The 27,482-nt window shown below is 36.5% G+C and overlaps 2 protein-coding genes across 2 annotated transcripts in view; one reads left to right on the plus strand and one right to left on the minus strand.

Annotated features, from left to right (window-relative positions):
• Positions 1-4,063: 4,063 nt before the first annotated feature.
• Positions 4,064-16,643, plus strand: LOC126974799 (NADH-ubiquinone oxidoreductase 49 kDa subunit). The gene is made up of 10 exons (XM_050822478.1): positions 4,064-4,226; positions 5,277-5,392; positions 8,225-8,334; positions 8,909-9,110; positions 10,459-10,646; positions 12,252-12,415; positions 13,122-13,241; positions 13,924-14,053; positions 14,685-14,830; positions 16,455-16,643. Exons 1-10 carry the CDS (start codon positions 4,132-4,134, stop codon positions 16,582-16,584), a joined length of 1,401 nt encoding a protein of 466 aa, XP_050678435.1. The 5' UTR covers positions 4,064-4,131; the 3' UTR covers positions 16,585-16,643.
• A 5,342-nt stretch (positions 16,644-21,985) lies between these two features.
• LOC126974807 (protein suppressor of forked) overlaps positions 21,986-27,482 on the minus strand; it is a 30,650-nt gene continuing 25,153 nt past the window's right edge. Inside the window, exons 15-18 of the mRNA XM_050822490.1 lie at positions 27,185-27,285; positions 26,356-26,490; positions 24,170-24,276; positions 21,986-22,383 (exon numbers count right to left, since the gene is read on the minus strand). Of these exons, the coding sequence (XP_050678447.1) occupies positions 22,279-22,383; positions 24,170-24,276; positions 26,356-26,490; positions 27,185-27,285 (448 nt within the window). The 3' untranslated portion in view covers positions 21,986-22,278. The remainder of the gene's footprint in view (positions 22,384-24,169; positions 24,277-26,355; positions 26,491-27,184; positions 27,286-27,482) is intronic.

A 27,482-nucleotide genomic window follows, 5' to 3' on the forward strand; every position in this document is an offset into this window, starting at 1 on the left:
ATGCAGTCATGTGTTTATTAGAATAGATTCAGTAAAACCACCATTACAAACACCATATGAAGGACTGTACCTTGTTATCAAACGAAGCGGTAAAGTTTATACCATTCAGTTACCAGGTCGTCAAACATACATAATATCGATCGACCGTTTAAAACCTGCATATTTATTAAATGAAACTGAAGAAAACAATACATCATATGCATTACCTTTACTTGTACAAGTTACCAAAAACCTTACCGATACCATACCTGACAAACATACCACCAATACCCAAAATTACCAGACCCTACGGACAACTTGACGTCCCAGCCTATCAAAATGTTAAGGACAGGCCGACACATCAAGTTGCCGGTGCGTTTCACTTGAAGGGGACTCCTGTAGCTGTACCTACAACTAATAATATCAATTAATACAAATGTCTAATATCTAACTTGTAACGTAATACCTTTTTGGAGACAGCGTTTGGCGATTAAATAAAACAACTACTTGACTGTGAGGAATATGTGGAAGATATGATTTATTAACGTACGGTTGTTGAAGGCTATATCCTGTTTATGTATCGATATGATTTATTTGAAAGTTACACAATATATATACAAAGTCGGAGTCGGTAACCTTGTCCCTTGCAAGGTTACGCATGCGTCGCAGTAGCTGTGAAGGCTTCTGGTCTCCAAGCTCCATCTCGGCGAGTAGCTTCTGGAACTTGCGACTGTCGGATTCTTCATACACCGATATGAGACGTTCCTTGATTGCTGAATATTGTTTGTCTCTCGGTATGTTAAATAGGATGTCGGGAATTTATACGATGTCAGCCTTTTCTAATTGGACGAGCACCATCTGTGTCAGCTGGGCTTAACTCCTCTTGAGATCATCGGTGGCGGCTTCAAAGCTGTAATACCACAATCGTGGATTTTCCCGCCAAAATGGTGGTATGCGCATCGACAGTGAAATGCTGGAGATTTCTGTCGTGGTTGGCGCTGGAAGTGGCTGAGCCTGGTTTGTGTCTTCCATTTCTTCGTCGGGTTGATATTCCTCGAGCAGAGATTCGTCGAACAGGAATTAGTCGTTTCGGCGAGCTGGTGAAGCTGTACTTCGATGTGTAGCCGGGCAGAGGTTCGGTGTTCTTCTGTTCTGGCTTCCTTCCGTTGGCGTTTTTGTTCGGGTTCCTTCCGTCGGTGTTCTTGTTCGGGTTCTTTCCGTCGGTGTTCTTGTTCGGGTTCCTTCCGTCGATGTTCTTGTTCAGGGTCACCACTTTGGAGACTGAGCGTTTGGCGATTAAATAAAACAACTGCTTGACTGTGAGGAATATGTGGAAGATATGATTTATTTGAAAGTTACACAATATATATACAAAATCCTTAAAACTAGTTACCCAATTACAGTTGTTACTTAAAAAATATTTACAAGTTCAGAAAATACACACCAATACTAAAGCTTACATTTTAACCAATAGTAAAACTTTTCATTCAATAAGAATTGAAAATAATATTATGTGTTCTATCTCGCTCTAAAACTAATGCCATCGCAGTTTGTGTAAACTCGCGTCGAACCTCGATCATACGATGTCAATGAGCATTCCGCACCTACGCTGTTGCTCATTGATTAAAATTGCATGAATAGCGATCGACCCCCGAGTCCCGACGCGTCATTCGAGGATGCTCGGCCTTGCTGTGCGGTTGTGTAACGCGGAGCATATCTGCGGTCGTCGAGAGAAAGTACGATGCTCGTACATCCATGAGCTGACTACTGGTGATCTGTATGATTCTATGAGTTGATGTACAGCATTATGAAATGATAAGATTATTATTAAGTTACAAGTTAGATATTAGACATTTGTGTTAATTGATATTATTGGTTGTAGGTACAGCTACACCTTCGTAGCATTATAGATCGTAGAAATATTAATCGTGCATAGTAACTGTAATAAGCGTATGCTGAAAGATTCGTTCTTAAAAGAACATTTTATTTTATATACCGTAATATTAGCTCTGATAAGAACCATTTCATAATGCTGTACATCAAGTCATAGAATCATGCAGATCACCAGTGGTCAAGTACAAGCATCGTCACGTTCTCTCGACGACCACAGATATACTCACGTGATCAGTCATATGCTCCGCGTTACACAACCGCACAGCAAGGCCGAGCGTACTCGACTGAAGCGTCGGGGCGTCAATCACTATTCATGCAATTATAATCAATGAGCGACAGAGTAGGTGCTAAATGCTCATTGACATCGGTTGATCGAGGTTCGATGCGAGGTTACAAAAGCGCGCGCTCGCTGGCCGGCTTACTGCGATAGCATAAGTTTTAGAGCGACATAGAACACATATAGCCGAATGGTTAGTGACCGTGACTTCTAAGCTAGAGGTATCGGGTTCGAATCCCGGTAGGTGCAATCATTTATATGATGAATATGGATGTTTGTTTCCAAGTCATGGATGTTTATATGTATTTATGTATGTTTAAGTAAGTATATTGTATTAAATATATCGTTGTCTTATACCCATAGTACAGGCTATGCCTAGTTTGGGGCAAGATTATTTGTGTAAAAGTGTGTCAATATTATTATTATTATAATATTATTCTCAATTCTTATTGAATGAAACGTTTTACTATTGGTCAAAATGTAAGCTTTAGTATGTGCATGGTCTTTATGGTGTTTATTTTCTAAACTTGTCAATATTTTTTTAGTAACAATTGGAATTGGTTAACTAGTTTTAAGGATTTTGTATATATATCATGTAACTGAAATAAATATCATCTTCCACATATTCCTCACAAACAGCAGTTGTTTTATTTAATCTCCAAACGCCCAGTCTTTATTACAATAAGGTAATGGGAGAAGAAGAAAATGATCCATTGATTCTTCTGCAGTTAGCAAGGGATATACTGAAAGGGACAGTGTTACTGAAAAAACTCTTACGTAAACAAATAGCACTCACTGTCTACATCCGCTAACTACCCTAAAACTTGTTTTAGTAGTTTGATAGTTCAGCTACCTATATACGCACTTGTTTATTAAAAATTATTACATTTCGTATTACATCACTGCAACAACGACTTTTTTACATCATTTCCTAAAATATTCTACCTCGATCATCCCGCAACAGACAGCATCAATATTTTGTCATTTCTGTACGTTAATCTATGATCGGCTTTGCGGCGATCGGCGTTGTCATGGCGACATATATATTTTGTTAGATAAATAATAAAATCAAATAAAATGTTATTCATGTTTTTTTATTCATGTTTTCTTAACTGTGGTATGTAATTCTATGATTTTTTTTTTTACTTTCGTAATTAGTGCATCTTCCCATAACACAAGACGGCATTTTTATGTTGTACCTATATCAAATTGTAAGCAATTCTGTCAACAACAAACGCGTGTGTACCGTTTTCGTATCGAGGGAGCGACTACGACCAAAGGAACCAATTGACTCAATTTAGGCGATTGATTTTCGGCGCGCTAGTGACATATCTGCCTTTTTTAATACTATAATATCATTAAGTTACCCCAGGTATTTACTCTGGAATATTTTGCTCTGACGAATACTTTAAAATATTAGGAACAACACGTTAAGAATATTGTCGTTTACATTTTAATATTTATATAGAGAATTGGTAACAAGGTCAAACCAAAATACTAAAAAAGAAGAATATTTATAATATCATATTTCAATATCAAGAAAAATCTTTTTGATCCTATATATTATTATACTGTTTGTTTTGATCTTATTTTGACTCAACTGTGGATGACTTTTGTCAACAACAACATCATTGGCTGAATTCGCATACTGTGCAGTGTCAATGAAAAAAAATCAACCTGTCATTATGATTCTTTCTTTTAATGTGCGAACAAGGCTACATTGGAGATACTTATCAATTACGTTTCTTTATACTCATAAATAATCATATTTTTTAAATAAAGTAACCGAATTTAATCTAATATAGTGCAGTAAATTGTCATTTCAAATTTCGGAGGTTCTCTTATTATATATATATAAATCAGTGAGAATGTATTAGCGGTAAAAATAGGTGAAGTGTCGCATACAACATAATTTATTTTTGACAGTTTAAACAGCTGTGAATCATCCTTGTAGCGTGTAACAGAACGCAGGTCTTTCGAAAATGGCTTCGATGGTAAATGTTTTGTTACGAAAATCTGCAAATTTATGTCCAGGAAAAGGAATTTTACGGAATTTACCATGTATATTTAATGTGACGTAAGTGATTTATTGTGTCAACATTGATTTCTTATAGTAAACACGTAAATTTTAATTTTCAAATTATGTAATGGGAGAGGTTAAGTGGCGTAGTTTTTAAAAACATATTTAAATATTTTATTCTTTAATAACCAACGTAATTGCGCGAGCCGTCAACGCATTTAGTTGTTTATTGCATTTTAAATATCAATAACAGCATGTAATTGATAGTACTTATCGTTATTCACTGTGTAAAGTGAATATGGATAAAAATATTATGTTGTAATTTTGTTTTGAAATGTAGAAACGAATCTATAACTAGCCAGGGAACGTAGAATATTATTCAAATCCTTCTGTAAGGAATTTGACTAGATTTTTACACCTATAATGGTTACAGTAAACAACAAATAAAGTCCCAGCCACTGTACAGACATCTATAAATAAATTTAAATGTTTTACTAAAAAATGGCTAAGTCATAAATCCTACTAGTCCACAGCTACTATCTAAGCGATCAGACAGCCTGGGACTAGATTTAATTATTTTATAGCAATAACAATCACATTACAATATTGTATATTTTATTAAATAGAGTGCATAAAAAGAATGCTGGGAGAGTTGCCACTTCTTCTCTCTCAGAGCGCTATTTGTTTCTGAAGAGGCGGTAGTGTTAGAAATGACATCAATCAATTTTGAAGAAATAAATGTCATCTTATGCCTTTTCTTCAGTCTCACTTGGATTGATTTTTATTATACCTAGTTAGGCAATTAATATAATATTTGGATAGAATTTTATACCAAGAATCAAAACTTACGTTTCAATTTTTTTTAAACATATTATTGAACTTTTATTATAATAATTGACAACACATTTATTAACATTTATTTTAATAGAAATTAACAAAATGTGTATGTCATACAATTATATTTTTTTTTTTTGTTCACTATGTTTCTCCACAAAACAAGTTGATAACATTAGTCTGTTTATTATATACTTAAGTATTTACAGGATATTTATTATAGGTAGATTTAAAAAAAAAATAATAATAGTTAACTTTCACTTTCTATTTCAGTCAGGATCGTAAGGCACATAGATGGTACCCTGATGCTTCATTCTATAAGCAATTTGAAGGTCCTGTGCTATTTTATGATGAGCTTGGCGTTACTATACCACATCCACCCTACCATGGTGAGTTTATTTATATTTTGATCATTTCTCATCAATGGCAACAATATTTACTTTAAACACAACTTCAACACATATTCCTATCAAAAAAACTGGGGGCCTAATATAGAGTGAGGCAATACTCCTAGTGATCTGAAAAGGGCAGATATGGCCACTTTTTAAATGTTACTCCTGTCTCTAGTCTGGCGGTAATTTGATTTGATGTTTGATTTGTTCCAAAGACATGTTTTACTAATTTATGTCGCCAAAATTTCACCTTTGTATATTCGATATCATATGGATGTGAGACATGGGCACTCAACAATGAGCACGGAGACAATCTTAAGTACTGCCAAAGATCTATGGAACTAAGTATGACGGGAACACATAGACTAGACAAAATTAGAAATGAAGACCTGAGACAAAAAACTAAAGTAACCAACCAATCACAAATTGGTATCCAAGAGGTTGCACACGGAGCCAGAGGAGACCCTGAACAAGATGGGAGGATGAACTCAAACTCACAGCTGGCCCGAACTGCAGAAGAGTGACCCATGACAGAGTCCAATGGAAAGAGCTAGAGGAGGCCTTTGCCAAGCGGCATACTGAGTTAAGAGACATACTGGTACTCAGAATAAAAAGGGCTTAATAGAATAATAGAAAATATTCAATATAATCCTCACCATAAAACTGTGGGTGTTCTCCACAGTGCAGTTAACAAGCAACTTTCTGTCACTAATTTTGGAATAATAAATTAAAGAAGTTCTTTCTTTAAATATTAGACATGCTTAGATATCAAAAGCATCTTGGATATGACGGTTATTATATGTAATATAAGATCTCTTAACTGCAGGAGGAGCACATCACTCAAAAATGTATGTACCTCAAAGTGCCCCTCAAAGCCAATTACCATTTTTTGCACTAATAAAAGTTAATACATACATATAATCACGCCTCTTTCCGTAGGCGTAGGCAGAGACCACTTCTTTCCACTTGCTACGATCCTTACAAACTTGTTTCGCTTCGTTCACTTTCATTAATCCTTTCATAAATACTCTTCGGTTTAGGGTACTCTTGACCTGGCCTTTTTCCAAGACATCCCTGATTTGATCTTGAAACGTCAGCCTAAGTCTTCCCCTTCTAACACTTTCATTCACACGTCAATTGTTCTTCATTCATTGTCTCGACATGTCCAAACCATCTCAGCATGCCTTTCTCAATTTTTGTCACAACATCTTCTTTCAGACCACAATGTTTCATTAATACATACCTTGGCGAAAATTGTCCAATCAAGTGAATGTCAAGAGATCATAATGAGTACCTAATTAAAATACCAGACTTGGACATTGGTGCAGATGGGCTTGAAACATTTATAAATATACTAGCTGACTCATCAAATGTTGTATTGAGATATAAAGTAAAAAAAAAAATTCAATTATTAAAATTTTGGGCTATAAAAAATAGATGACATCCGATTCTCAGACCTACCAAATATATTGTACTACAATTATTGTATTTGATTGCCATCTTACAAACCGGATTTGTGGATAGAACAGAATAATATAAAAATCGCGAGACAAAAATAGTTGTCGATTGTAGAAGGGTGAATATTTGAAGTTGTATGTATTTTTCAATGCTGAATCATAATAAAATAAAAAAAAAATTGGGGTATGTAAAAATAGATGTTGGTCGATTCTCTCTCACAAAATTTCATACAAATTGGGTCAGCCGTTTTGTAGGAGTTTGGTAAGAAACACCGTGACTACTAAAACTCATAAGATGTAGATACTGTTGTTTTGTATTGAACTTAATTGTAAATTAAATTAAAATGAAAAATTTAATTCAAGTAAAATGTTTGTAAAAACTATAGTATGAATAGTAAATTAAATGGATATGTGTAAAATATAATATGTCTTGAGTTATTTTTTTATGTAAATAGACAAGTATTAGTGAAAAATAAAAGTTTTGTGAATAGTGTAAATATACACTATTCACAAAACAAACTAGTTAATAGTTTTTTTAACTCATATAGTGGATAAGATTGTTCTGTGTAGGTACACAGGTAAAAAATGCTTTCTAAAATGCACAACAAAAAAATACCATCTACCTAGTACTTAGTGTTAAAGTAATTATTCCTCTTCAAATATGTTATATTATAACACTAAATAACTTCAAACCACAACAACAACTATCAATTAAAATTTATAACATCTAATATATATTATAACAGTTTACACCAACAGTTTAAAAAATATAACACAACAGTATAATTCATTGAAAAATTATAACAGTTTAGTCCACCTCTAATTGTGATTTGAATAAAGCATTCATGTAGCCTGTTGGAACATTCTGAACGTGCAGGTACACACTACACTACAAAATTTATTACTATTTTGACATGGTTGCTTGTAGTGTGCATCTTATTACATCGCTTTAAGGTTTATAATCCGAAACATGCGTGTCATTTACTTCATATAACAGCATTTAAATAAAAATAAATACTTATAAATTAGGATATCAATCCAAAACCCGGATCTCTACAGTGCAGTTTTCAAGAAACTCATCCATGTTACATCAAAGCTGTGGAATGAGCTTCCTTGTACGGCGTTTCGGGATGATATGACATGGGTAAAATGCCGGCAACGCTACTGTGATTTCTCTGGTGTTGCAAGATGAGGTGGGCGGCGGTGATGACTTAACACCAGGTGACCCATACGCTCGTTTGTCCTCCTATTCCATAAAAAAATAAAACTGGACAAGTGCTGTTGTAAATGTTGAATGAAATAGCGGTTAAGATTGTGTCTCATTGCAAAGTTCTTAATTTGGAGTTTCTACTATTTTATTTAATGTTTTCAGGTGTTGTGTCACCAACTGAGAAACAGGTCAAGAATATGATACTGAACTTTGGACCCCAGCACCCCGCTGCCCACGGTGTGTTGAGACTGGTGTTGGAGCTGGATGGAGAGGTTTGTGCTAGTGATGTTCATAAACGCTTTCTGGTGTTGGCTTGTTGAAGGGACCTATAAGTTAAATTTGTAGGGTGCTTTTTGTAACTTGTAATCACATGAAACATCGAGTTTTATTTTGGAAAAGCAAAATGCCCATTGAGTATTTTTTTAAAGACAGTAAGGGACGATGGCCACGGTGTTCAGCTGATGGTAATTGATACGCCTGACAATTATAATGCGGTGCGGCTCAGATTTCTTGAAAAACCCAAATACTGTGAGCGGCACTAAAATTGCCCTCGTCACCAACTTCACTAGCTACAGAGCCCTTCAGACCAAAACAATAATTCTTACAAAAAACTGTTTCACGGCAGAAATAAGTGCCGTTGTGGTACCCACATTCTAGCCGGCACCGTGCAAAGGAGTCACTGGTAAATTACGTAATATAACGGAAGGTGACATAAAATTTATTGACGTTCGTTCTGTATAATATTCAGTTTGGTGGTGTATTGTATGATACTGGATTGGGAACAGAACCTTTGAAGGCGCACCATGGTGTGACATATGGGAATAGATTGATTATTTGGTATTGCAGGTAGTCCGGGGAGCGGACCCACATATCGGACTCCTCCACCGGGGCACAGAGAAGCTGATCGAATACAAAACGTATACCCAGGCCCTGCCATACTTCGACCGCCTCGACTACGTCTCCATGATGTGCAACGAGCAATGCTACAGTCTGGCCGTTGAGAAGTTGCTCAACATTGATGTTCCACTGCGGGCTAAGTATATTAGAAGTATGTTGTGTTTTTTTTTATGACAGTAAGGGTCTAGAGCAGGACGTTCAGCTGATGGTAATTGATACGCCCAGCCCATTACAATTCAATGCTGCTCAGAATTCTTGAAAAACCCAAAAATTCTTAGTGCCACCACAATTTCACTCGTCACCTTGAGACATTAGATGTTAAGTCTCATTTGCCCAGTAATTTCACTAGCTACGGCGCCCTTTAGAACGAAACATAGTAATGCTTATACATTACTGATTTACCTAATATATAATGGCAAAGAATCAGTGGCGGATTTACAGATTTGCCGCCCGCAGGCTATTCAATTTTTGCCGCCTCAAAATTTTGATATCTTAGTCCACAAAATCATATCAATTTTCTATCAATAAATTTCCAACTTTATGATTTGTGCTCCATCATGCTCGTTACATCAACTTTTCCCGTATATGGTTAGTATCATTGAGAACTATGGTACCGTGTTAGATCATTAATTTTTAGATTAACGCAATAGCGATTCGATATTATTTCAGGGTTAACACATTTCTCGTTGTCATAGATAGACTCATATCGGCTTTAACGAGAAATCGTTATTTTAATTAATAAAGCGTTTAGCAATTGTTTATGTAGAGATATTTATTATTTATCATTGTTTATAGGACTATATTTCGATTTTTGTGAAATATTTTAATTTCTCTCCAATTTTCGAAAATCGTTTTTTTTTTACAATTTGTAAATCGAAATAAAAAATTTATGAACTAAATTTGCCGCTCCTTAAAATTTGCCGCCCTAGGCTCCAGCCTACTCGGCCTGCTGGTAAATTCGCCACTGCAAAGAATATATTATAATAGTAAAAGTACGGAAGTCTCACTCTGCAAAATCAATTAAAGAAATAGGTACAGTTGCGGTCATATAATAAGGTGTAATTCAGATCAAAATTATTTAGTTGTCAAACCTACATTAGTTGCAGATAGTAATGTATGCGTTGGAAGACCACGACATAGTCAAACCTACTTAGTTTAAAGGAACTAAATAATGATTGGTAATTTCATTATAATAATAGTTACTTTAAATTAGATTGTTTCAGCTTCTTTAAAAAGCTTAAAAAATTTAAATTTGGATCGCAATGACCTTTAATATGCTTGGCTTTATTTATGTTTCTCCATTTTTAAAATATCGGTTGGATCTGTGAAGTGATCTTGTAGGTGACAACAGCTCGCGCATGGGTCCCTGCTGTATAGAGGCCGCCGCACGTATTCACGATTTCGATACCTTCACGGGGAGTGAGACAGGAGACAGGTCTGCTAATGGTATACTCAAACGTGAAAAATGTTTTCACCGAACGAAAAAATAATATTTCCAGCTTTGTTCGCTGAAATAACCCGGATCCTGAACCACATAATGGCTGTGGGCACCCATGCTCTCGACGTAGGCGCTCTCACTCCGTTCTTCTGGCTGTTCGAGGAGAGAGAGAAGATGATGGAGTTCTACGAGAGAGTCAGCGGGGCGAGAATGCACGCGGCCTACATTCGTCCGGGAGGCGTGTCCTTGGTAGGTGGATGATGATAGAGGAGAACTTGGACATATGGAAATATATATGACTTATAACTCTTTGGAATAAAATCAAAAGTCACAAAGTTTAAGTAAGGTGTGGAAGCGATGGCTAGTCCATTGGTCCTATAATACATTTTAAGTCTACGTCTACTGAGCCTTCCCTTCTAAAAGGAATCCCAAAACCGCTAGAAATTCTGTCCTCTTGCAGTTGAATTAAATTTAGTATGAACCATTTCCGAAATTTTCTAATGTAATAATGATATTTACTATGTTAAAGTAACTATACTTCAAACTTATACAGTAACATTGTTGCACTGACTTTACTTATTTTTTTTAACTTTACTTATTTTTTTCATATATTTTTATGTTTATATATAATAACTAGCTGACGTGACAGGCGTTGTTCTGTAGAAAATTAAAAAATACTCTTTTATAGGAATTTGCCAATAATATTTCAAAACATCAATAATTAATTCGTAAAAAAGTTTCCCTGTTGTTATAGTGAAATTTTTTCACTGCGGAACTGTCAAACCGTGCGTCACTAAATTCTCTCATAGAAAATATGTCCATACAAAACAAATATTGGAGTTAAAAATAAGTATGTGTCTTAAATCGAAATAAAAACTATCCTATCTCTCAAGTTGGACTGCACTCATTGAAATAATACCCATTAAAATCCGTTCATTAGTTTAGGAGTCCATCGCGGACAAACAACGTGTCACGTAATTTATATATATTAAGATAATAAAATATATATAAATAGTTCAAGAAAAACGAATAATAATTAAGTTAATAAATAAATAAATTTAGTTAGGTTTATGCATAAATCATAAAATTAAAATTTTCAATCAAAACTTTAATAAAAGTTTTAAATACAATTGGGCCGATGATATTTGGGCAGCCCTAGCACAGGCTTTGGTCTAATAGGACTGCCACTGTTACAATCACCAGCCCTAAGTTTTAGTCTTATGCTTTGGTCTATAAATTATGATGTGAATTGTTTTCACTTTTTTAAGTCTTTAAAAAAAATGAGTTAATAACTTGAAGTAATCATTGAGAGCAAAATTCAAAGTAATTAACATCTTGACTGTTGCTTCTCAATATATTGTTGACAATGTGATGTATGTTCACAGGCACATAAGTGAATTTGCTAGAAACTGTCATAACCATAATGTTTACACCAGGAACAGACATAAACTTATAATGCCTACTACTCGGCTAAGTCGAGTTAGTAAGTCTTTTGTGGGGCGATGTATATGCTTTTACAACAAGATCCCAGAAAATGTTCAAAACCAAAAGTATTATGTTATTCAAAAGAATTGTTAAAAAACGTTTGTATGGTAAAGATTACTATAACATAAATTACTTTCTTAATGATACCATAGATTGGGAATGGAGCGACCACCCTCAAGCAATTAAATAATAAGTTTAATTGTACAATATTATTTTGTAAACATATTTTTTGATGAACGAAAAAAAAAAGCCTGTTGAGTTTCTTGCGCCCATTCTTCTCAGGTCTGAGGCATTCGTTTTGGAATGGGAGGTAGTTTTTGACTTTCAATAAGTGATGTAACATCTATTTTGAATAAAAATAATGTCCAGGATATTCCACTGGGTCTGCTAGACGACATCTACGAGTTCTCGAGCAAGTTCGCCCAGCGGCTCGATGAGGTGGAGGATGTACTTACCACCAATCGGTTGTGGGTTCAGAGAACCAAGGACATCGGCATCGTGACAGCACAGGACGCGCTCAACTACGGCTTCAGGTGATCCACTTGAAACACTATCTCATAATCTACATCAATTCAACCAAGGGAGGCTCCTTTGCACAGGATGCCGGCTAGATTATGGGTACCACCACGGCGCCTATTTCTGCCGTGAGGCAGTAATGTGTGAACATTACTGTGTTTCTGACTGAAAGGCGCCGTAGCTAAGTGACATTACTGGGCAAATGAGACTTAAAATCTTACGTCTCAAGGTGACGAGCGCAATTGTAGTGCCACTCAGAATTTTTGGGGCACTGCATTGTAATGGGCAGGGGGTATCAATTACCATCAGATGAACGTGCCGCTCGTCTTGTCCGTAATCGTAGAAACTCAATAGATCTTTGTTTTATAACTTATTAAACAGAATAGGGTTAGTGGTTCCAAGACAAGATGCACGGCCACATATTAATAAATAGTAATTGAAAAAAACTAAAAAACACGGTTTTTATAGAAAACTGTACTAAAAAATTTAAAATTGACATCAATTCCCGCCTTATAGAAGATAGAGTCTCTTGCTGTTAGACAACCGACAAAAACAGGCCAGGAATATTAGTTTAGTGTGCGTGACAAGCTACGTCTTACTCTCGCGGTTTGTATGAAACTTTGTGTTAGTGTGCGTGCATTGTTCAAAATAGAGTCTAGTTCTAAACTCAATTTCTTTCGACGTTTTTGCAGCTGTCATAATATAAATGATGTTTTGTTACAGTGGCGTGATGCTGCGCGGGTCGGGTATCAAGTGGGACCTTCGCAAGACACAGCCCTACGATGCCTACCACCTGGTGGACTTTGACGTGCCCATCGGAACCAACGGGGACTGCTACGACCGGTGAGTGTGCCGTACCAACGATTATGGCTGATAGTTCTTTATTTGATTTCCTACGCGATAAAGGACATGTAGTGACTAGTTGGTAGATGTCCTGTGTTTGAAAAGAATATGGAAGTCCTAGGCCCAAGGGTGTTGTAATATTCCACTAAGGGCATTTATCAGTGGGAGATTTCATTGCACAGGATGCCGGCTAGATTATGGGTACCACAATGGCGGCTTTTTCTGCGGTGCAACAGTAGTGTGTAAGTATTATTGTGTTTCGGTCTGAAGGGTGCCATAGCTAGTGAAATTACTGGGGAAATGAGGCTTAACATCTTTGTCTAAAGCTGACAAGCGCAATTGTATTGCCGCTCAGAATTTTTGGGTTTTTCAAGAAGCCTGAACGGCACTGCATGAATTAACATCAGCTGAACATCCCGCTGGTCTCGTCCCTTATTGTTATAAAAAAGGAAATGTTGTTCTTTTTTGGTCCTAGAATATTAAACAGATATGTAGAGAGGATTGACACCTCTGATTAATCTGGAAAGGTACAGCTAGCATACTTTCCATGATCAGATGGATAATTAAGGCTACATCAACTATACAATGAATAAGACTTGATGCTTTTCAGGTGCCTTTAAAATTTAAAGAAAAAAGTCGTTCTAATTATCTACTTTTGTATTTTATTATATTTATAAAACAGATACCTCATTCGAGTGGAAGAAATGCGACAGTCGCTGCGCATCATAGACCAGTGCCTCAACCAGATGCCGGCCGGAGAGATCAAAACTGACGACGCGAAGCTCACACCGCCCTCCCGCGAGGAGATGAAGGTGAGGTCTAGTGTAGTGGAGATGCAGCAATTCGAAAACTTGTTATTAACCAAAGTTACCGACATAGACCAAATGATTGCGAAACAGAAGTGGCAGTGGGCAGGGCACATAGTTCGACGGACAGATGGCCGTTGGGGCAGTAAAGTCCTCGAATGGCGACCACGTACCGGAAGACGCAGTGTTGGTAGACCTCCCACAAGATGGACTGACAATCTGGTCAAGATTGCCGGAATACGTTGGATGAGGGCAGCACAGGACCGATTGTCGTGGATATCTGTGGGGAAGGCCTTTGTCCAGCAGTGGACGTCTTGCGGCTAATGATGAATCAACGTCCCAAGGATGTGGTCACATGGTCGTGGATATCATATAGGCAATTAGGCATTGCCTACCTCGTTAAGAAAGTAAATAAATATACCACTAGTGTTAAAGTTAATTTGGTTCCGTTATTCTATAAACAAACTTGACTTGGACATCCACTCATTAAGGTTTTCCTTATGCTAGATACTAAATACTTGCAGTAGGAAATCTTCAGTTTGCATTTTGGAAGCAAACAGAGTTTTATACAATGAATATAGAAAATGCTTTATTAATGAACGTACCTATTGTAACCGGATTGTTTCCCTGTTGTCAGACATCGATGGAGGCCCTCATCCATCACTTCAAGCTGTTCACGCAGGGCTACCAGGTGCCGCCCGGGTCCACGTACACGGCGGTGGAGGCGCCCAAGGGAGAGTTCGGCGTCTACCTTGTGTCTGATGGCAGCTCCAAACCTTACAGGTCGGTCATATGCTCCAGAACTAATCTTTATGGAACTAAGTAACTTACTGTTAATTCCGCTTCATTCAGATTCGTCTTCAATCAATTCGACACCTGTTTTGCCTGTACACGATACCTCGATACCTCCTCAGGAGATGTTGACTCGCCAAATTCTGGCACGACACTAAATTTGATCAGAATTTGAAGTGAATAATGATAATTATGTATTTCCGCAAAGTAACGCCTAATTCAATTTTTTATGGAATTAAAAAGTTCGATGTGCAGAAAGGAACAAGTGGGTTAGTCATATGCAAATTTGCTAAGGCAAATCCTTATATAGACCTGTATCAATCTGATGTATAATATCGGAATACTGGGTCTCGAAATCTCGAGCGATTGCCAATTCCGTGGCCATCTCGAGAGCAAAGCCAAATTGGCTTCGAAGAAGCTGGGGGTCATAAATAGAGCACGGCAATACTTTAAGCTGGCCCATATTCTAGCGCTCTACAAAGCGCAGGTCCGGCCACACATGGAGTATTGCTGTCATCTCTGGTCTGGCGCACCCCAGTATCAGCTCGATACATTTGACCGCGTGCAACGTAGAGCAGCTCTACGTCGGGGACCCAGTACTCTGTGAACGGCTGGATCACTTGGCGTTGCGTTGAGACGTCGCTTCATTGTGTGTCTTCTATTTATCACGGGGAGTGTTCCGAAAAGTTGTTTAACCTGATTGCTGCCGCTGAATTCCACCTTCGCACGACACGCCATAAGTGAGGATATCATCCCCACCATCTGGATGTGTCCTCCACAGTGCGGTTTTCAAGGAGCTTTCTTCCACATACTACAAAGCTGTGGAATGAGCTTCCTTGTGCGGTTTTTCCGGGACGATACGACATGGGTACCTTCAAAAAAGCGCGTACACCTTCCTTAAAAGCCGGCAATGCTCCTATGATTCCTCTGGTGTTGCAAGAGTATGTGGGCTGCGGTGATCCCTTAACACCAGGTGACCCGTACTCTCGTTTGTCCTCCTATTCCATAAAAAATGTAACCCAAGAGTTCAGAAGTTTTAGATAAGCTTTTGCAAGAAGGACATTTTTAAACTTCTCAGCAAGAGCAGGAATGTAGTCACAACCAAGGAATAGCTGCAAAATACTTAGTAGGCCTTATTAGTTGTCCTTATATGTTGGCTCCAAACAAATTCTGCATGTCAAAGCTTACTATCTCATAATAACTAGCTCTTCTGGCAAGTTTCCTAAAGGAAAGGACGTAAATCAAAACTGAGAATAACAGTTGTCAGAGCAGAGCTGATGTCACTTGTTCCGTAAGGAAGAATAAAAATAAACAAGCTGTCAACATTTGACATTTCGCTCTATTGTCCTACAAAATTGAATTGTTATGGCATCACATGTCACATAAGAAGTAACAATAGGACATTGCTTTTTGTCGGTTTAAACTTTTAAACCACACCATAACAATTCCTAGATAGCGTACTCCGCAAGTACGTTGTAAAAACAGAAACGAAATATCCAAGGGATAAATTCAAGGAGTAAAATTATTCTCGTGTAAAATAGAGTTTGGTCGAATCCGCCCTAAAATAATGAACCCTCATTTGTCCTTCCCGATATCAATAGGTTTGTATTTCCAGATGTAAAATCAAAGCGCCGGGCTTTGCCCATCTGGCGGCGCTGGAGAAGATCGGCAAGAACCTGATGCTGGCAGACATCGTGGCCATCATCGGCACCCTCGACGTGGTGTTCGGAGAAATCGACCGATAGGCGCGTGGCGTCATCCTCGTAGTGTATATTGTTAAGCGTAAATAAATTATTGGTTAATCTGTAGTTGTTTTATTTGCCGACTTTAAGAGGAACTTATGTGACACCCGAGGATTCAGGAGATGTGCACTTTTATGGTCTGTCGCTATGGCGGCAGTTTTTTTTATGGCATTAAGAGATGAGCAGGACGTTCAGCTGATGGTAATTGATACGATATAATTCTTGAAAAACCCAAAAACTGAGCGGCACTACTAGTGAATCCTTAAGACATAAGTCATTTTACCAGTAATTTCACTAGCGACGGCGCCCTCCAGACCGAAACACAATAATGCTTATACATAACTGCTTCAGGCGCAATAGCCCATAATCTAGCCGGCTTCCTGTGCATAGGAGCCTCACACTAGTGAAAAAAGCTTAGGACGCGAGCGGCGGCTATGACACATACTGCCTAGTGGCGTTTGCAACTGCGACCGTACATGGTGGACGTACTCAAAACGGCGTTATCCAAAGTGACTCTACATTGTCTCTACAGCATTTCTAATTTTAAATTTAAGGGAAGGAGAGCATGGAGTGGTATAAATATGGTGGTAACATAACCTTTTTATTCAAATCAAATCAAAATCACTTTATTCACTTAGGTTATGTTGAGATATAACTCTTATAAATGTCAAAAGTTATTTTTACCAGTTACCACCACTTCGGAACAGGTTGGTTCAGAACTCTCTAACATGAACAAAACCCTACAGGAAATAACTTATAAATATGATATGGCTCAAAAAGAGATATATGAACATGCTTTGGCAATTGGCAAACTTATTAAGTCTAGTCAGTATAACTAATTAAACTAATTAATTGTCATAATTAATTAACCTGGTGCACCAAAATATTCAGGGCTTGTCTGGGAAACACTTGGAAATTGAGTTGTTTTTAAATAATAATGATATTGATATACTTTGTTTAACAGAACATTGGTTAAAAAGTCATCAGCTTATGTTTAATTTTGGCAAGCACCAGGTTGATAATTCGTTCAACAGACAAAATGCAATACATGGAGGCTCTCTAATACCTACTGATTCATAACAGTTTAAAATATAAAGAACGTTCAGATATTGTGAGCCTGTCAGTTGAACAAACTATTGAGATAGCCTGTATAGAGCTTGAGCAGCTTGTTGTAATGAGTGTATACAGACCACCAGCTGCATCATATGATATTTTTGAAAAAAATATGGATGAAGTATTATTTAAAATTAGTAATAAAAATAATAAAAATATTCTTGTTTGTGGAGATTTTAATGTCAATTTATTAGTTGAATCCGGCCTGAGCACTAAGCTTTTTTTTTCACTAAATTTATTTTTAGAGCCAACTAGAATTACAGTGACTACATCAACCTGTCTTGATAATATATTTACCAATATTGTTCCACAGTCAAAGTCAATTATAAATAAATTAGAATCAGACCACTGTGGCCTACTAACCACTTTTAATTTTAATTATAGTAAACCTAAGTACAGTGTTAAATATGTACCTGTGAACACTAGTCGCCTAAATGATTTTAGATCAAATACTTTAATGAAGTTACCTAATTTAAATTATTATGAGGACCCAAATGAACTATATGATTCTGTTATTAATGATATCAAAGGTGAATATAATGTTATATTTAAGCCAAATAATTCATTGTCTTTCAATGATTGGGCAACGGTGGGAATTCATATTAGCAGGAGGAAATTATACTCACTTTATGAGGAAAAATTGTATAATCACTCAGAAAGCTTTGCTAACTATGTAAAAAATTATTCAAAGATATTTAAACGCTCATGTACCTTAGCAAAATAAATAAAATCAACATGGCAAGTAATAAACAGTGGTAGAAACAAACCTCGCAACTTAAATTTTAGTTTAAAAATAAATGATAAAATCTTGGATACAGACCAAGATGTTGCGGATGCTTTTGAAAGATTTTTTGCTGATATTCCAGCTTCCACCACCAAGGCCCTAAAGTCATCTGCCACTCTTGCTGAATCTATAATTATGTCTAATGTAAATGAATGTAAAATAGAGTTCAAATTCACTCATGTTACTTACAATGATGTAATGAAAGCCTTTAAATCACTAGAATTGAAAAAGGTTGCTGATCTTGATGGCTTATCCGTTAAAATAATTCATTCCATAGCTGATTGTATTGCTCCATACTTGGTTGTCATATTTAACTTATGTGTTGACAATGGTGTGTTTCCTGATTTGATGAAACAGAGTAAAGTCATTCCATTATTCAAAGCCGGTAGTTCTTCTGACCCCACAAATTTTAGACCAATATCTATTCTACCGACGCTAAGTAAAATATTTGAAAAGCTTATTTTACAACAATTGCTTAATCATTTTTATGGTAACAATTTAATGAGCACTAAACAATTTGGTTTTTCAAGGGGTCGCTCAACAACAGATGCTGGTGTTAAGCTTATTCAGCAAATTTTTGAAGCCTGGGATAATTGTCAGGATGCCGTTGGTATTTTCTGTGATTTATCCAAGGCATTTGACTGTGTTCATCATGAAATCTTAATCAGAAAACTACATCATTATGGTATCAAGGGAGAAGCACTTGGCCTTCTGAAGTCTTATTTGGGCAACAGGTTTCAGATGGTTGAAGTGAACAGTAAGAGGTTGGCTGGATCTCCCATTACCATGGGCGTTCCACAGGGTTCGATTCTTGGGCCATTCCTATTCCTTGTATATATAAATGATTTACCATACTTTGTACAAAATAAACATGAGATAGTATTGTTTGCAGATGATACTTCTTTACTGTTTAAACTACATAGACAGCATACTGCTTTTGATGACGTGAACAATGCTATCTCCAAAGTAGTGGAATGGTTCACTACGAATAATCTCCTTCTTAATGAAAAAAAAAACAAGTGTATTAAATTTTCCCTGCCTAATGTTAGACAGGTTGACACAAATATTGTAGTAAAAGACGATGAGTTGAAACCTGTAGATACAACCGTATTTTTAGGGATTACCTTAGATACCATACTTCAGTGGGGTCCTCATATTATGAATTTGGCGAAAAAGCTTAGTTCTGCAGCATAGGCAGTTAAAAAAATTCGGCAACTTACGGATGAAAATACCGCGAGGTTGGTCTACTTCAGCTATTTTCATAGTCTGATGACATACGGTATTTTGCTTTGGGGACATGCTGCCGATGTTAACACCATTTTCACACTGCAAAAGCGAGCTATTCGTGCCATCTATAAATTAGGACCAAGAGTGTCACCAGGGGAAAAATTTAAGGAAATAAAAGTTTTGACTTCGACATCGCAATACATATATGAAAACCTTGTTTATGTAAAAAAAAATATAAATTTGTTTAAAAAAATTAGTGACACTCATAATGTCGATACTAGAAATAGGGATAGACTTGCTGTTCATGTAAGTCGACTCCAAAAAGTCACAAATTCATTCAGAGGTCTGTGTATACGTTTTTATAATAAGGTCCCTATTGACATTCAGAACTTACCTTTAAATGAATATAAATCAGTGCTAAAGAAACAGTTGTAAACAGAAGGGTACTATAAAATATCTGGATCTTAAGAACCCTTGGGACTGAGCTGCTGGGCTGTTACATGTCTGTCTTAGTTTGATAAATGTCATTATAGTTATATAATTTAAATATTAATATTGTTTCTGTTTTTTTAATCAATTTTAATAATCATTATCATGAGTTATGTAATTTGAAACAAAATTGTAAGTAGAGGCATTTAGTAAGTATTGCATAATATGTAGATGAACTTAAATTGTTTTGTTATTCGGTAGATTTCTCGTGACAGGTATCGTCATGCTCGCTTAAATGCCTCTGCTTGTGGCGGCGACGTGGGGCGGGTCGTTCCCTTCCCTAAAATATGGTCAAGGGAGGCGATGGCTGGTCCATGCGTCATGCTCGTGAACGGGTGCTATTCGTGGGGGCTGGATGATCTTGTTACCGGGAGGTCTGCTTGATGTGTTTTTTTATTATTATTATTTCCTTTAAAGTTATTATATATTTTATTTTATGAAATGCTCACATAATGCCTCTATTTATTTACGGTATGTGTGGATTGATGCATCTACTATACTCAACAACTCGTGTTTACAAGTATTAATTTACTTTTTCTTTTTTTGACTTACTCATGTAAGCCTTTCATATTTTGACATTTGAGTTTTTTTGTTGCGTCACTTTGCATATATTATAATTAAAATGATTTGTAAATCAAATAAAATGTAAATCTTGACTTAAAAGGGTGGCAATGAGTTTCTTGCTACTTCTTCTCATTAGCACAACCCTTTACGAAGTAGCGGTAAATTCAATCAGAAACAATATTTTTATATTTTTTTTTGACTTTCATAAGTGTAATTTCTGTGACCTACATGAATAAAGTGTTTTTGAATTTGTTGAGCTTTAATGAGAAGGGACAAGAAACTTATTGTCACTCTTTTAAATCAACGTTTACAGCTTCATCGTTTTGCAAATTATTTCAATTACATGTATGTAAAGTGATGCAGCAAAAATACTCAATCCCTGCCCGCATAAGTCAAAAAAATACATGTAATTTAATGAATAAAAACAAGAGTTATTAAGTACAGTAGATGCATCAATCCACACATACCGTAAATAAATATATTATACGAGCATTTTATTAGCCATTATAAAAATATGATATATAAACGATAAATATGTTACAACCCTTGATATACAAAATATGAAGCAGAGATCTAACAGCCACAGCCTGTATTGGCATACTTGGCGTGGATATCTCGAACGACGATCAGTTCCATGATCACTTGGGCCTCTAAAAAGCATGGTGTAATCAGTAAAGTGATAGTACTTCACTAAAAGCCACCGCCTGCAACTATGTATGGTGCAAATTCGGCCTCACACGGAGTACTGTTGTTCCATTTGACCGCATACAACGAAGAGCGGCTCGAATCATCGACAATTAAGTCATCCCCGCTCGGCTTGATTCTCTGGAGTTGCGTAGAGAGTGGGTTTTCTCTGCATTTATCACGGGAGTGCTCAGAGCTGTTCGGGTTGATTCCAGCGGGCGAATTCCACCACCGGACACAGTAACGTAAGTCAAAATGCAAAATACCATCCGCATAACGCTGATGTCTCGTATTCCACAACCGCGCGTTTCGCAAGAAATTTTTTGCCTAGCACAGCTACTTTGTTGAACCAATTATCGGCTGCTGTTTTCACGAACCAATACGGCTTAGAGACCTTTAAGTTAAGACTTAACCTTAAAGACCGGCAACGCATCTCTTGACAACTGTTGTTGCGGATGTCCATGGGCGTTTGCCACACCACTCCCATCCCGTGAGCCTCTTGCCCGTTTGCCTCCTCTTATATAAAAAACAAAAACAACACCATTTTTCATTACTTTTTAATAAAAAATCTCACGAGTTCATTCATACATTCATTTCAATTATTATCTAGTCATCAAAAATATTTACTCCTTATCCTTAGCAAAAACATGGATATTTTACACAAACTAAAATCACATCTTCATAAAATTAGGGTTTCATACTTAGTTGTTTGACATTACAAACTAATAATACAACGTATTAAGACAATCTCGGACAAAACTTGTTTATAAATATAAAATTCTTTGTTATCCTCGTATTATGTTCCATTATTCGTGTTAAATTCTTGCACTTCTTCTCTACTTGATCCTCTTCTGCTGCCTCTGCCGGTAGATGTCGTTGACGGGCGGCGCCACACCCAGATCATCATCATCAGAGTCATCACCCGCCTTCCGCCGCCGCGCCTGCACAATATCAATTATTGACGAATTAATAATACCAACTTTATAAAAGATTAAGATTTTTTTATGGAATAGGAGAACAAACGAGTGTACGGGTAGTTACACCTGGTGTTATAGTAGTGATCACCGCCGCCCACAATCTCTTGCAACACCAGAGGTTGACGGCCTTAAAGATGGTTGCGCCAATTAGTTTGATTGCGAAAGGGCTAACTTGGAACGCCCCACATCTCAAGCCGTGCGATCGATGCGCGCGCGCACTCGTATTTAAAAGTTTTAACCGACTTCAAAAAAGGAGGAGGTTCTCAATTCGTCGGTATTTTCTTATGTTTGTTACCTTAGAACTTTTGATTTATTTATACGATTATTTTTTGTTTGTGCTTCCCGTCTGGTCCCATTGCATTGGTGCTTTAAGTGTGGTCGCAGTCCAGATTTGACAATGTCATCCATGAGAAAACCATAAAAGTCCTAAATTTGCTATATGTATGTGCGCGACAAATGGACCCATAACTTAATATCGCGCCAACCGATTTCGATGATTATTTTTTAATTGTAAAGGATATACTTCATAAGTAGTTTGGTTAGGTTCTAATCATGGGATCCATGACAAAGTAACGGAACTCTTTAACTAACTTAGAACGCTCGGGGGCCGTAGACAACCCAAAAATATAGATAAGGTAAAAGCGAATCCACTTTAGAGTACAATCTTGTAAAATTCGTCTGCAAATAGAATTAACCTCGTTTTTGACGTTATACTTCTTTAGGCTCGTTATGAAAAAATGATGAGAGTGAAATTTTAAGATGCGCGCGCATCACTGTAACTGTGGTAAGTTGGTTCCTTAAATATTCTGACGTTTCTGACTTTCGTTTTTTTTTTTCGGTTTCTTCGTCCATTATTAAGACAAGCAACGGGTTCAAGCCCATACAGCCGTATTCGTTATTTGATAATTCATTTTCAAACTCATCTCTGCAAGATTTTTACAATATGGTTCTTTACAAACGTAAAATAGCAGGACGAATATAGTACATTTCTTTACAAGTGCGGAAAGCCTATCATTGCAAAGAGTTCCGACAAATGTGTACCCGAGCCTGCCGAAGGTGAGGGTTGACAGTCGGAACAAGTTGCAATGACGGTTCCGCACGTGTACTGAACAACTATTTTTAATACAGTTTCGAAAAAATGAAGCAATTTAATAGAATAATAATAACACAATAAACTCAATTTACTAAAATGGCGCCAACCATAAAAGAATATAAGCAGAGATTTTTTTTGTTTTCTTCACCCATTCTGGGTAGGCAAAGGGAACGATGCCCATACAGCCAAGTCTTCAGTAGATTTTTTTTATTGATATAAAATGAAATTTAATGAGATGAAATGAAATGAAACCTAACCTTACTCATTGAATCAAATCATTAAATCTGATATTGAAACAAATTAGTAACTTCTTTTTAGAAATATTTGCATGAATCATAAAAACTTCTATTATTTTTTGTAAGCACTTCGTGGTTGGTTTTTTCTTTTTAATAGACAATATTTTGACAGTTGGGAAAGAGAACGCACGAAAATGTAAAGAAAAAGCTCGAGTATGTAATAGCACAACATCCCGAACGCTATACGTCCCTGCAATACGCCACTTTTTGAGCAACTGTATTAAAAAATAATTTTAAGGATTTTTGCTTTGTAATGCCAAAGAAGTATCTTGCGTGCATACATAAGTACACCCACACTTTTTTTATTAAAAGGCTACCTACGTAATATTCTTTACGGTTTGGAGAGAAAGCTATGAGTTACCTTGCTGGAGACGGTGGTAAGTCCGTCGTCGTCCACGATCCAGTGCACGGAACGTGCCAGGTCGAACAGCTTGGAGTCGCAGCCGTTCTCCTGGGCCGGGGGGGCCGCTACGTATAATATATTATAAGTAATAATTATTGTTGTTACATTTTTGGTAAAGTATAGTAATAAATAACAATATACTGATAACCAAGCTTAAAAAATATTATTATTATTCTTATTTTCTATCTTTAGATATAACCTTTTATATTAATTTAAAAATATGTGTTAGAAAATAAAATTTTGTATACGTGAATATGAACGCCGTTTATCAATATTTGTTATAGGGATTGACCAAAAGCAAAATACTACATACTGCACTAACTCACTAACACATCTGTAAAACTATCACACATGAACATTTTACATTTAGTCTCGCCGTAATGAGGAGAGTGTTTGTCTACTACACTAGTATACTAAGTTTATGGTTATATTACTATTTAACTTTTACGATCGTTCAAATAAACTCAGCTCTAATGACTTAGGGAGCACGTCCAGCCAAAACAAAATTTAACGGAGAAATCTACACAACAATAAATATATAATGCATAAGTTACTTTATGAATATAGATTAAACAAATATATTTGTATTTCATATTATGAGCGATAACTTTCACCAAAGAGGATGTAAATACTATGTAATAAGAGGCGGGATTGCCTAAGTAAAAATTGAAGTTTAGTTTAATATGAAACGTGCAGTGATTTGACATGAGTTTGAAATAGTAGTAATTACAGTATGGTGATTGATGTTGAAGCATAATCCGGCTAAGTTTGAAAACGAACAGTTAGTTAAACCGTAGTGGATTTCGGCTATCTCCGTTTTTTACAAGATTATAGCTGTCATCTGCCAAACTGTCAATTACTGCACGTTTCATACAATGTAGTGATATGTTTTTTTCTTAGAGAGTTTCGCTAGGCTGGTTTTCACTTCTGTTGTGTGGCGCTTTTTATTTTTAAAATGTCACACTTGAATTTTAAAGAAAAACAATTTGCCATTAATTTGTTCTTTTTAAACTGGTAACCCTAATTTCTAGGATTATTTACACAAATAAAAAAATAACAAATTGTTTGATAGAGCGCCATCTCAAGTCGATTTCCTAATATGCAAATATTGAGCAGGTTTTTGACTGTAAAGTAAATCCTGTAAATGAAGCCACAACCTGAGATTTGAACAAGACATACAAGATTTATCAACTTAACTTTGGTTGGTTGACTCCGTGGAAGGGCGCTCGCACGGAACGTGAGAGATCGCGAGTTCGAGTCCCGCATTGTTCATAAATTTTGATTTCAAATTAAATTTGTGTAATTTTCTATCACTTCTGATAAGTTGGATTTTAATGAGAAGTCGTAATTACTTATTCCCGCTCGTAAATCAATCTTTACAGCTTTACCCCCTTATTCATAATAGTCTGCTAACTTAAAGCATTGCTAATTCTCACTCTGTCTTCTTCTATTGACCTAAGTCAAAATGAGAAAAAACACTCCTAAGCGGCTGTTTAAAGTTAGCGGACCATTATGAGTAAGGGGGTTAGTATTTTACAAAGCATTGCAACGCCCTATAGAGTAAAACTGTCCTAAAAAACAAGTCATTGCATAAGCCTACACTCACGAAACAAATAAAAATGTTGTGAACATACATATGATACAATTTTTATGAAATGTATAACATTTTATATTTTATTTCGCTACGAGAGGATGAACCAGTCACCCAAAGCAGCGCCGGGCAAGGCAATGGGATGACCCATCCCACTACGGCGCTAAAAAAAAAAAAATTTAAGCGTGGATGAAGCGTCTTCACTCGTATATAGGATAGCCAGTGTCATCCTTCCAACATGTAATGTCAAGTCATGTCTGTCCCATTACTTTTACAAAATCTACATAAACCTTAAACCATTTGTTAAATAAAATACACCTGTAGATGGCGCGTAAATCGGAGAGTTGAAAAAAGCGAATATGAGGTGGACCAAACAAAGGCACATATCCTTAGAAGTGCGGTTTCGAACCCGCATCCCTTGAAATAATTAAATTTGTTTATGTTTTGTATATTTTTAATCCTGCTTAAGTTGTATACTTACATGAGTGCATGAACCAAGGTGACACGCAGATTTCCAGATTTATATATAAAACGGTTTACACAAGATACTCACGTTTGTCGGGCAGCGAGATCCGGTTGAACATGGCGACCAGCGCGTCCACGGCCACGAACGGCCCGCGGAAACAAGATGGCGGTGGCATTAGGGTGCACACGTGCGCCGCCGCGGGGGGCATCGGGAACGTGCCGCCTGACACACATACAAAGATATATTAGATTAATATAGATTATTTTACCTCTAGGACACAGTGCCACTTGGGTATGTCGATAACAGACAATTTTTTTTGAGTATTATTAGAGATATTTTTTTATGAAATTAAGGGACGAGACGAGCAGGACGTTCAGGTGGTAATTGATACGCCTTGTCCATTACAATGAAGTGCCGCTCAGGATTATTGAAAAACCCAAAAACTCAGAGCGACAATACAATTGCGCTCGACACCTTCGCCCAGTAAAACTTAAAAAAAGGAAAAAGATATGCAAAGATATTTCTTACTTTCTTTTCCCAGCACAATATTAATACAATTTTATTTTTCAGACTAGAATTACAATTTTTGTTGGTTGCCTATGTTGGGCTGAGCAGTTTTTTAATTTTCGTTCACTATTGAACCAATGAACTCTGTTGCTGATAAGGATCAATCTTTGCAAAGATATATATTAATAGGTTTATTAAAAATCTAGGGCATGATTTCGTGACTTTTCTCTGTCTCGTAGTTCGCCATTCTCAAAAAACCACCCTGTATACTATTCTATATATGTTACCATCAAACAGGTAACACAATCGTATAACAAAGTTTAGTTATAAATAATTAGGGGCAGAATATGAAATTGTGATTTAATAAATCTGATTATAATTTATTTCAATACAATGTGCGTATAATTACCGGGTATGGGGTGTTCTCCGGGCAGGGGGTTGCACTTGGGCTTGTAAGGGATCATCTGGTTGGTGTCGGGACGCGCGATGTCCTTGCTTGGGTCGTTGTCCCTGTTCAACAGCATATAACATAGAAATATGGAACAGAAAGTGTGTGTACTTATGTACGTACGCAAGAAATTATTCTTCTATGACGTAATAAAACAAAAATCTTTAAAAAAATATTCCTCGTGGTATTTTACGTTTGTAAAAAAAACAATATTGTAATAAAGAAGATTTAATACAACTCATGAGAATATTATTATACC

Source organism: Leptidea sinapis, chromosome 33 (genome assembly GCF_905404315.1).
Source record: "Leptidea sinapis chromosome 33, ilLepSina1.1, whole genome shotgun sequence".
NCBI classification, from domain to species: domain Eukaryota; kingdom Metazoa; phylum Arthropoda; class Insecta; order Lepidoptera; family Pieridae; genus Leptidea; species Leptidea sinapis.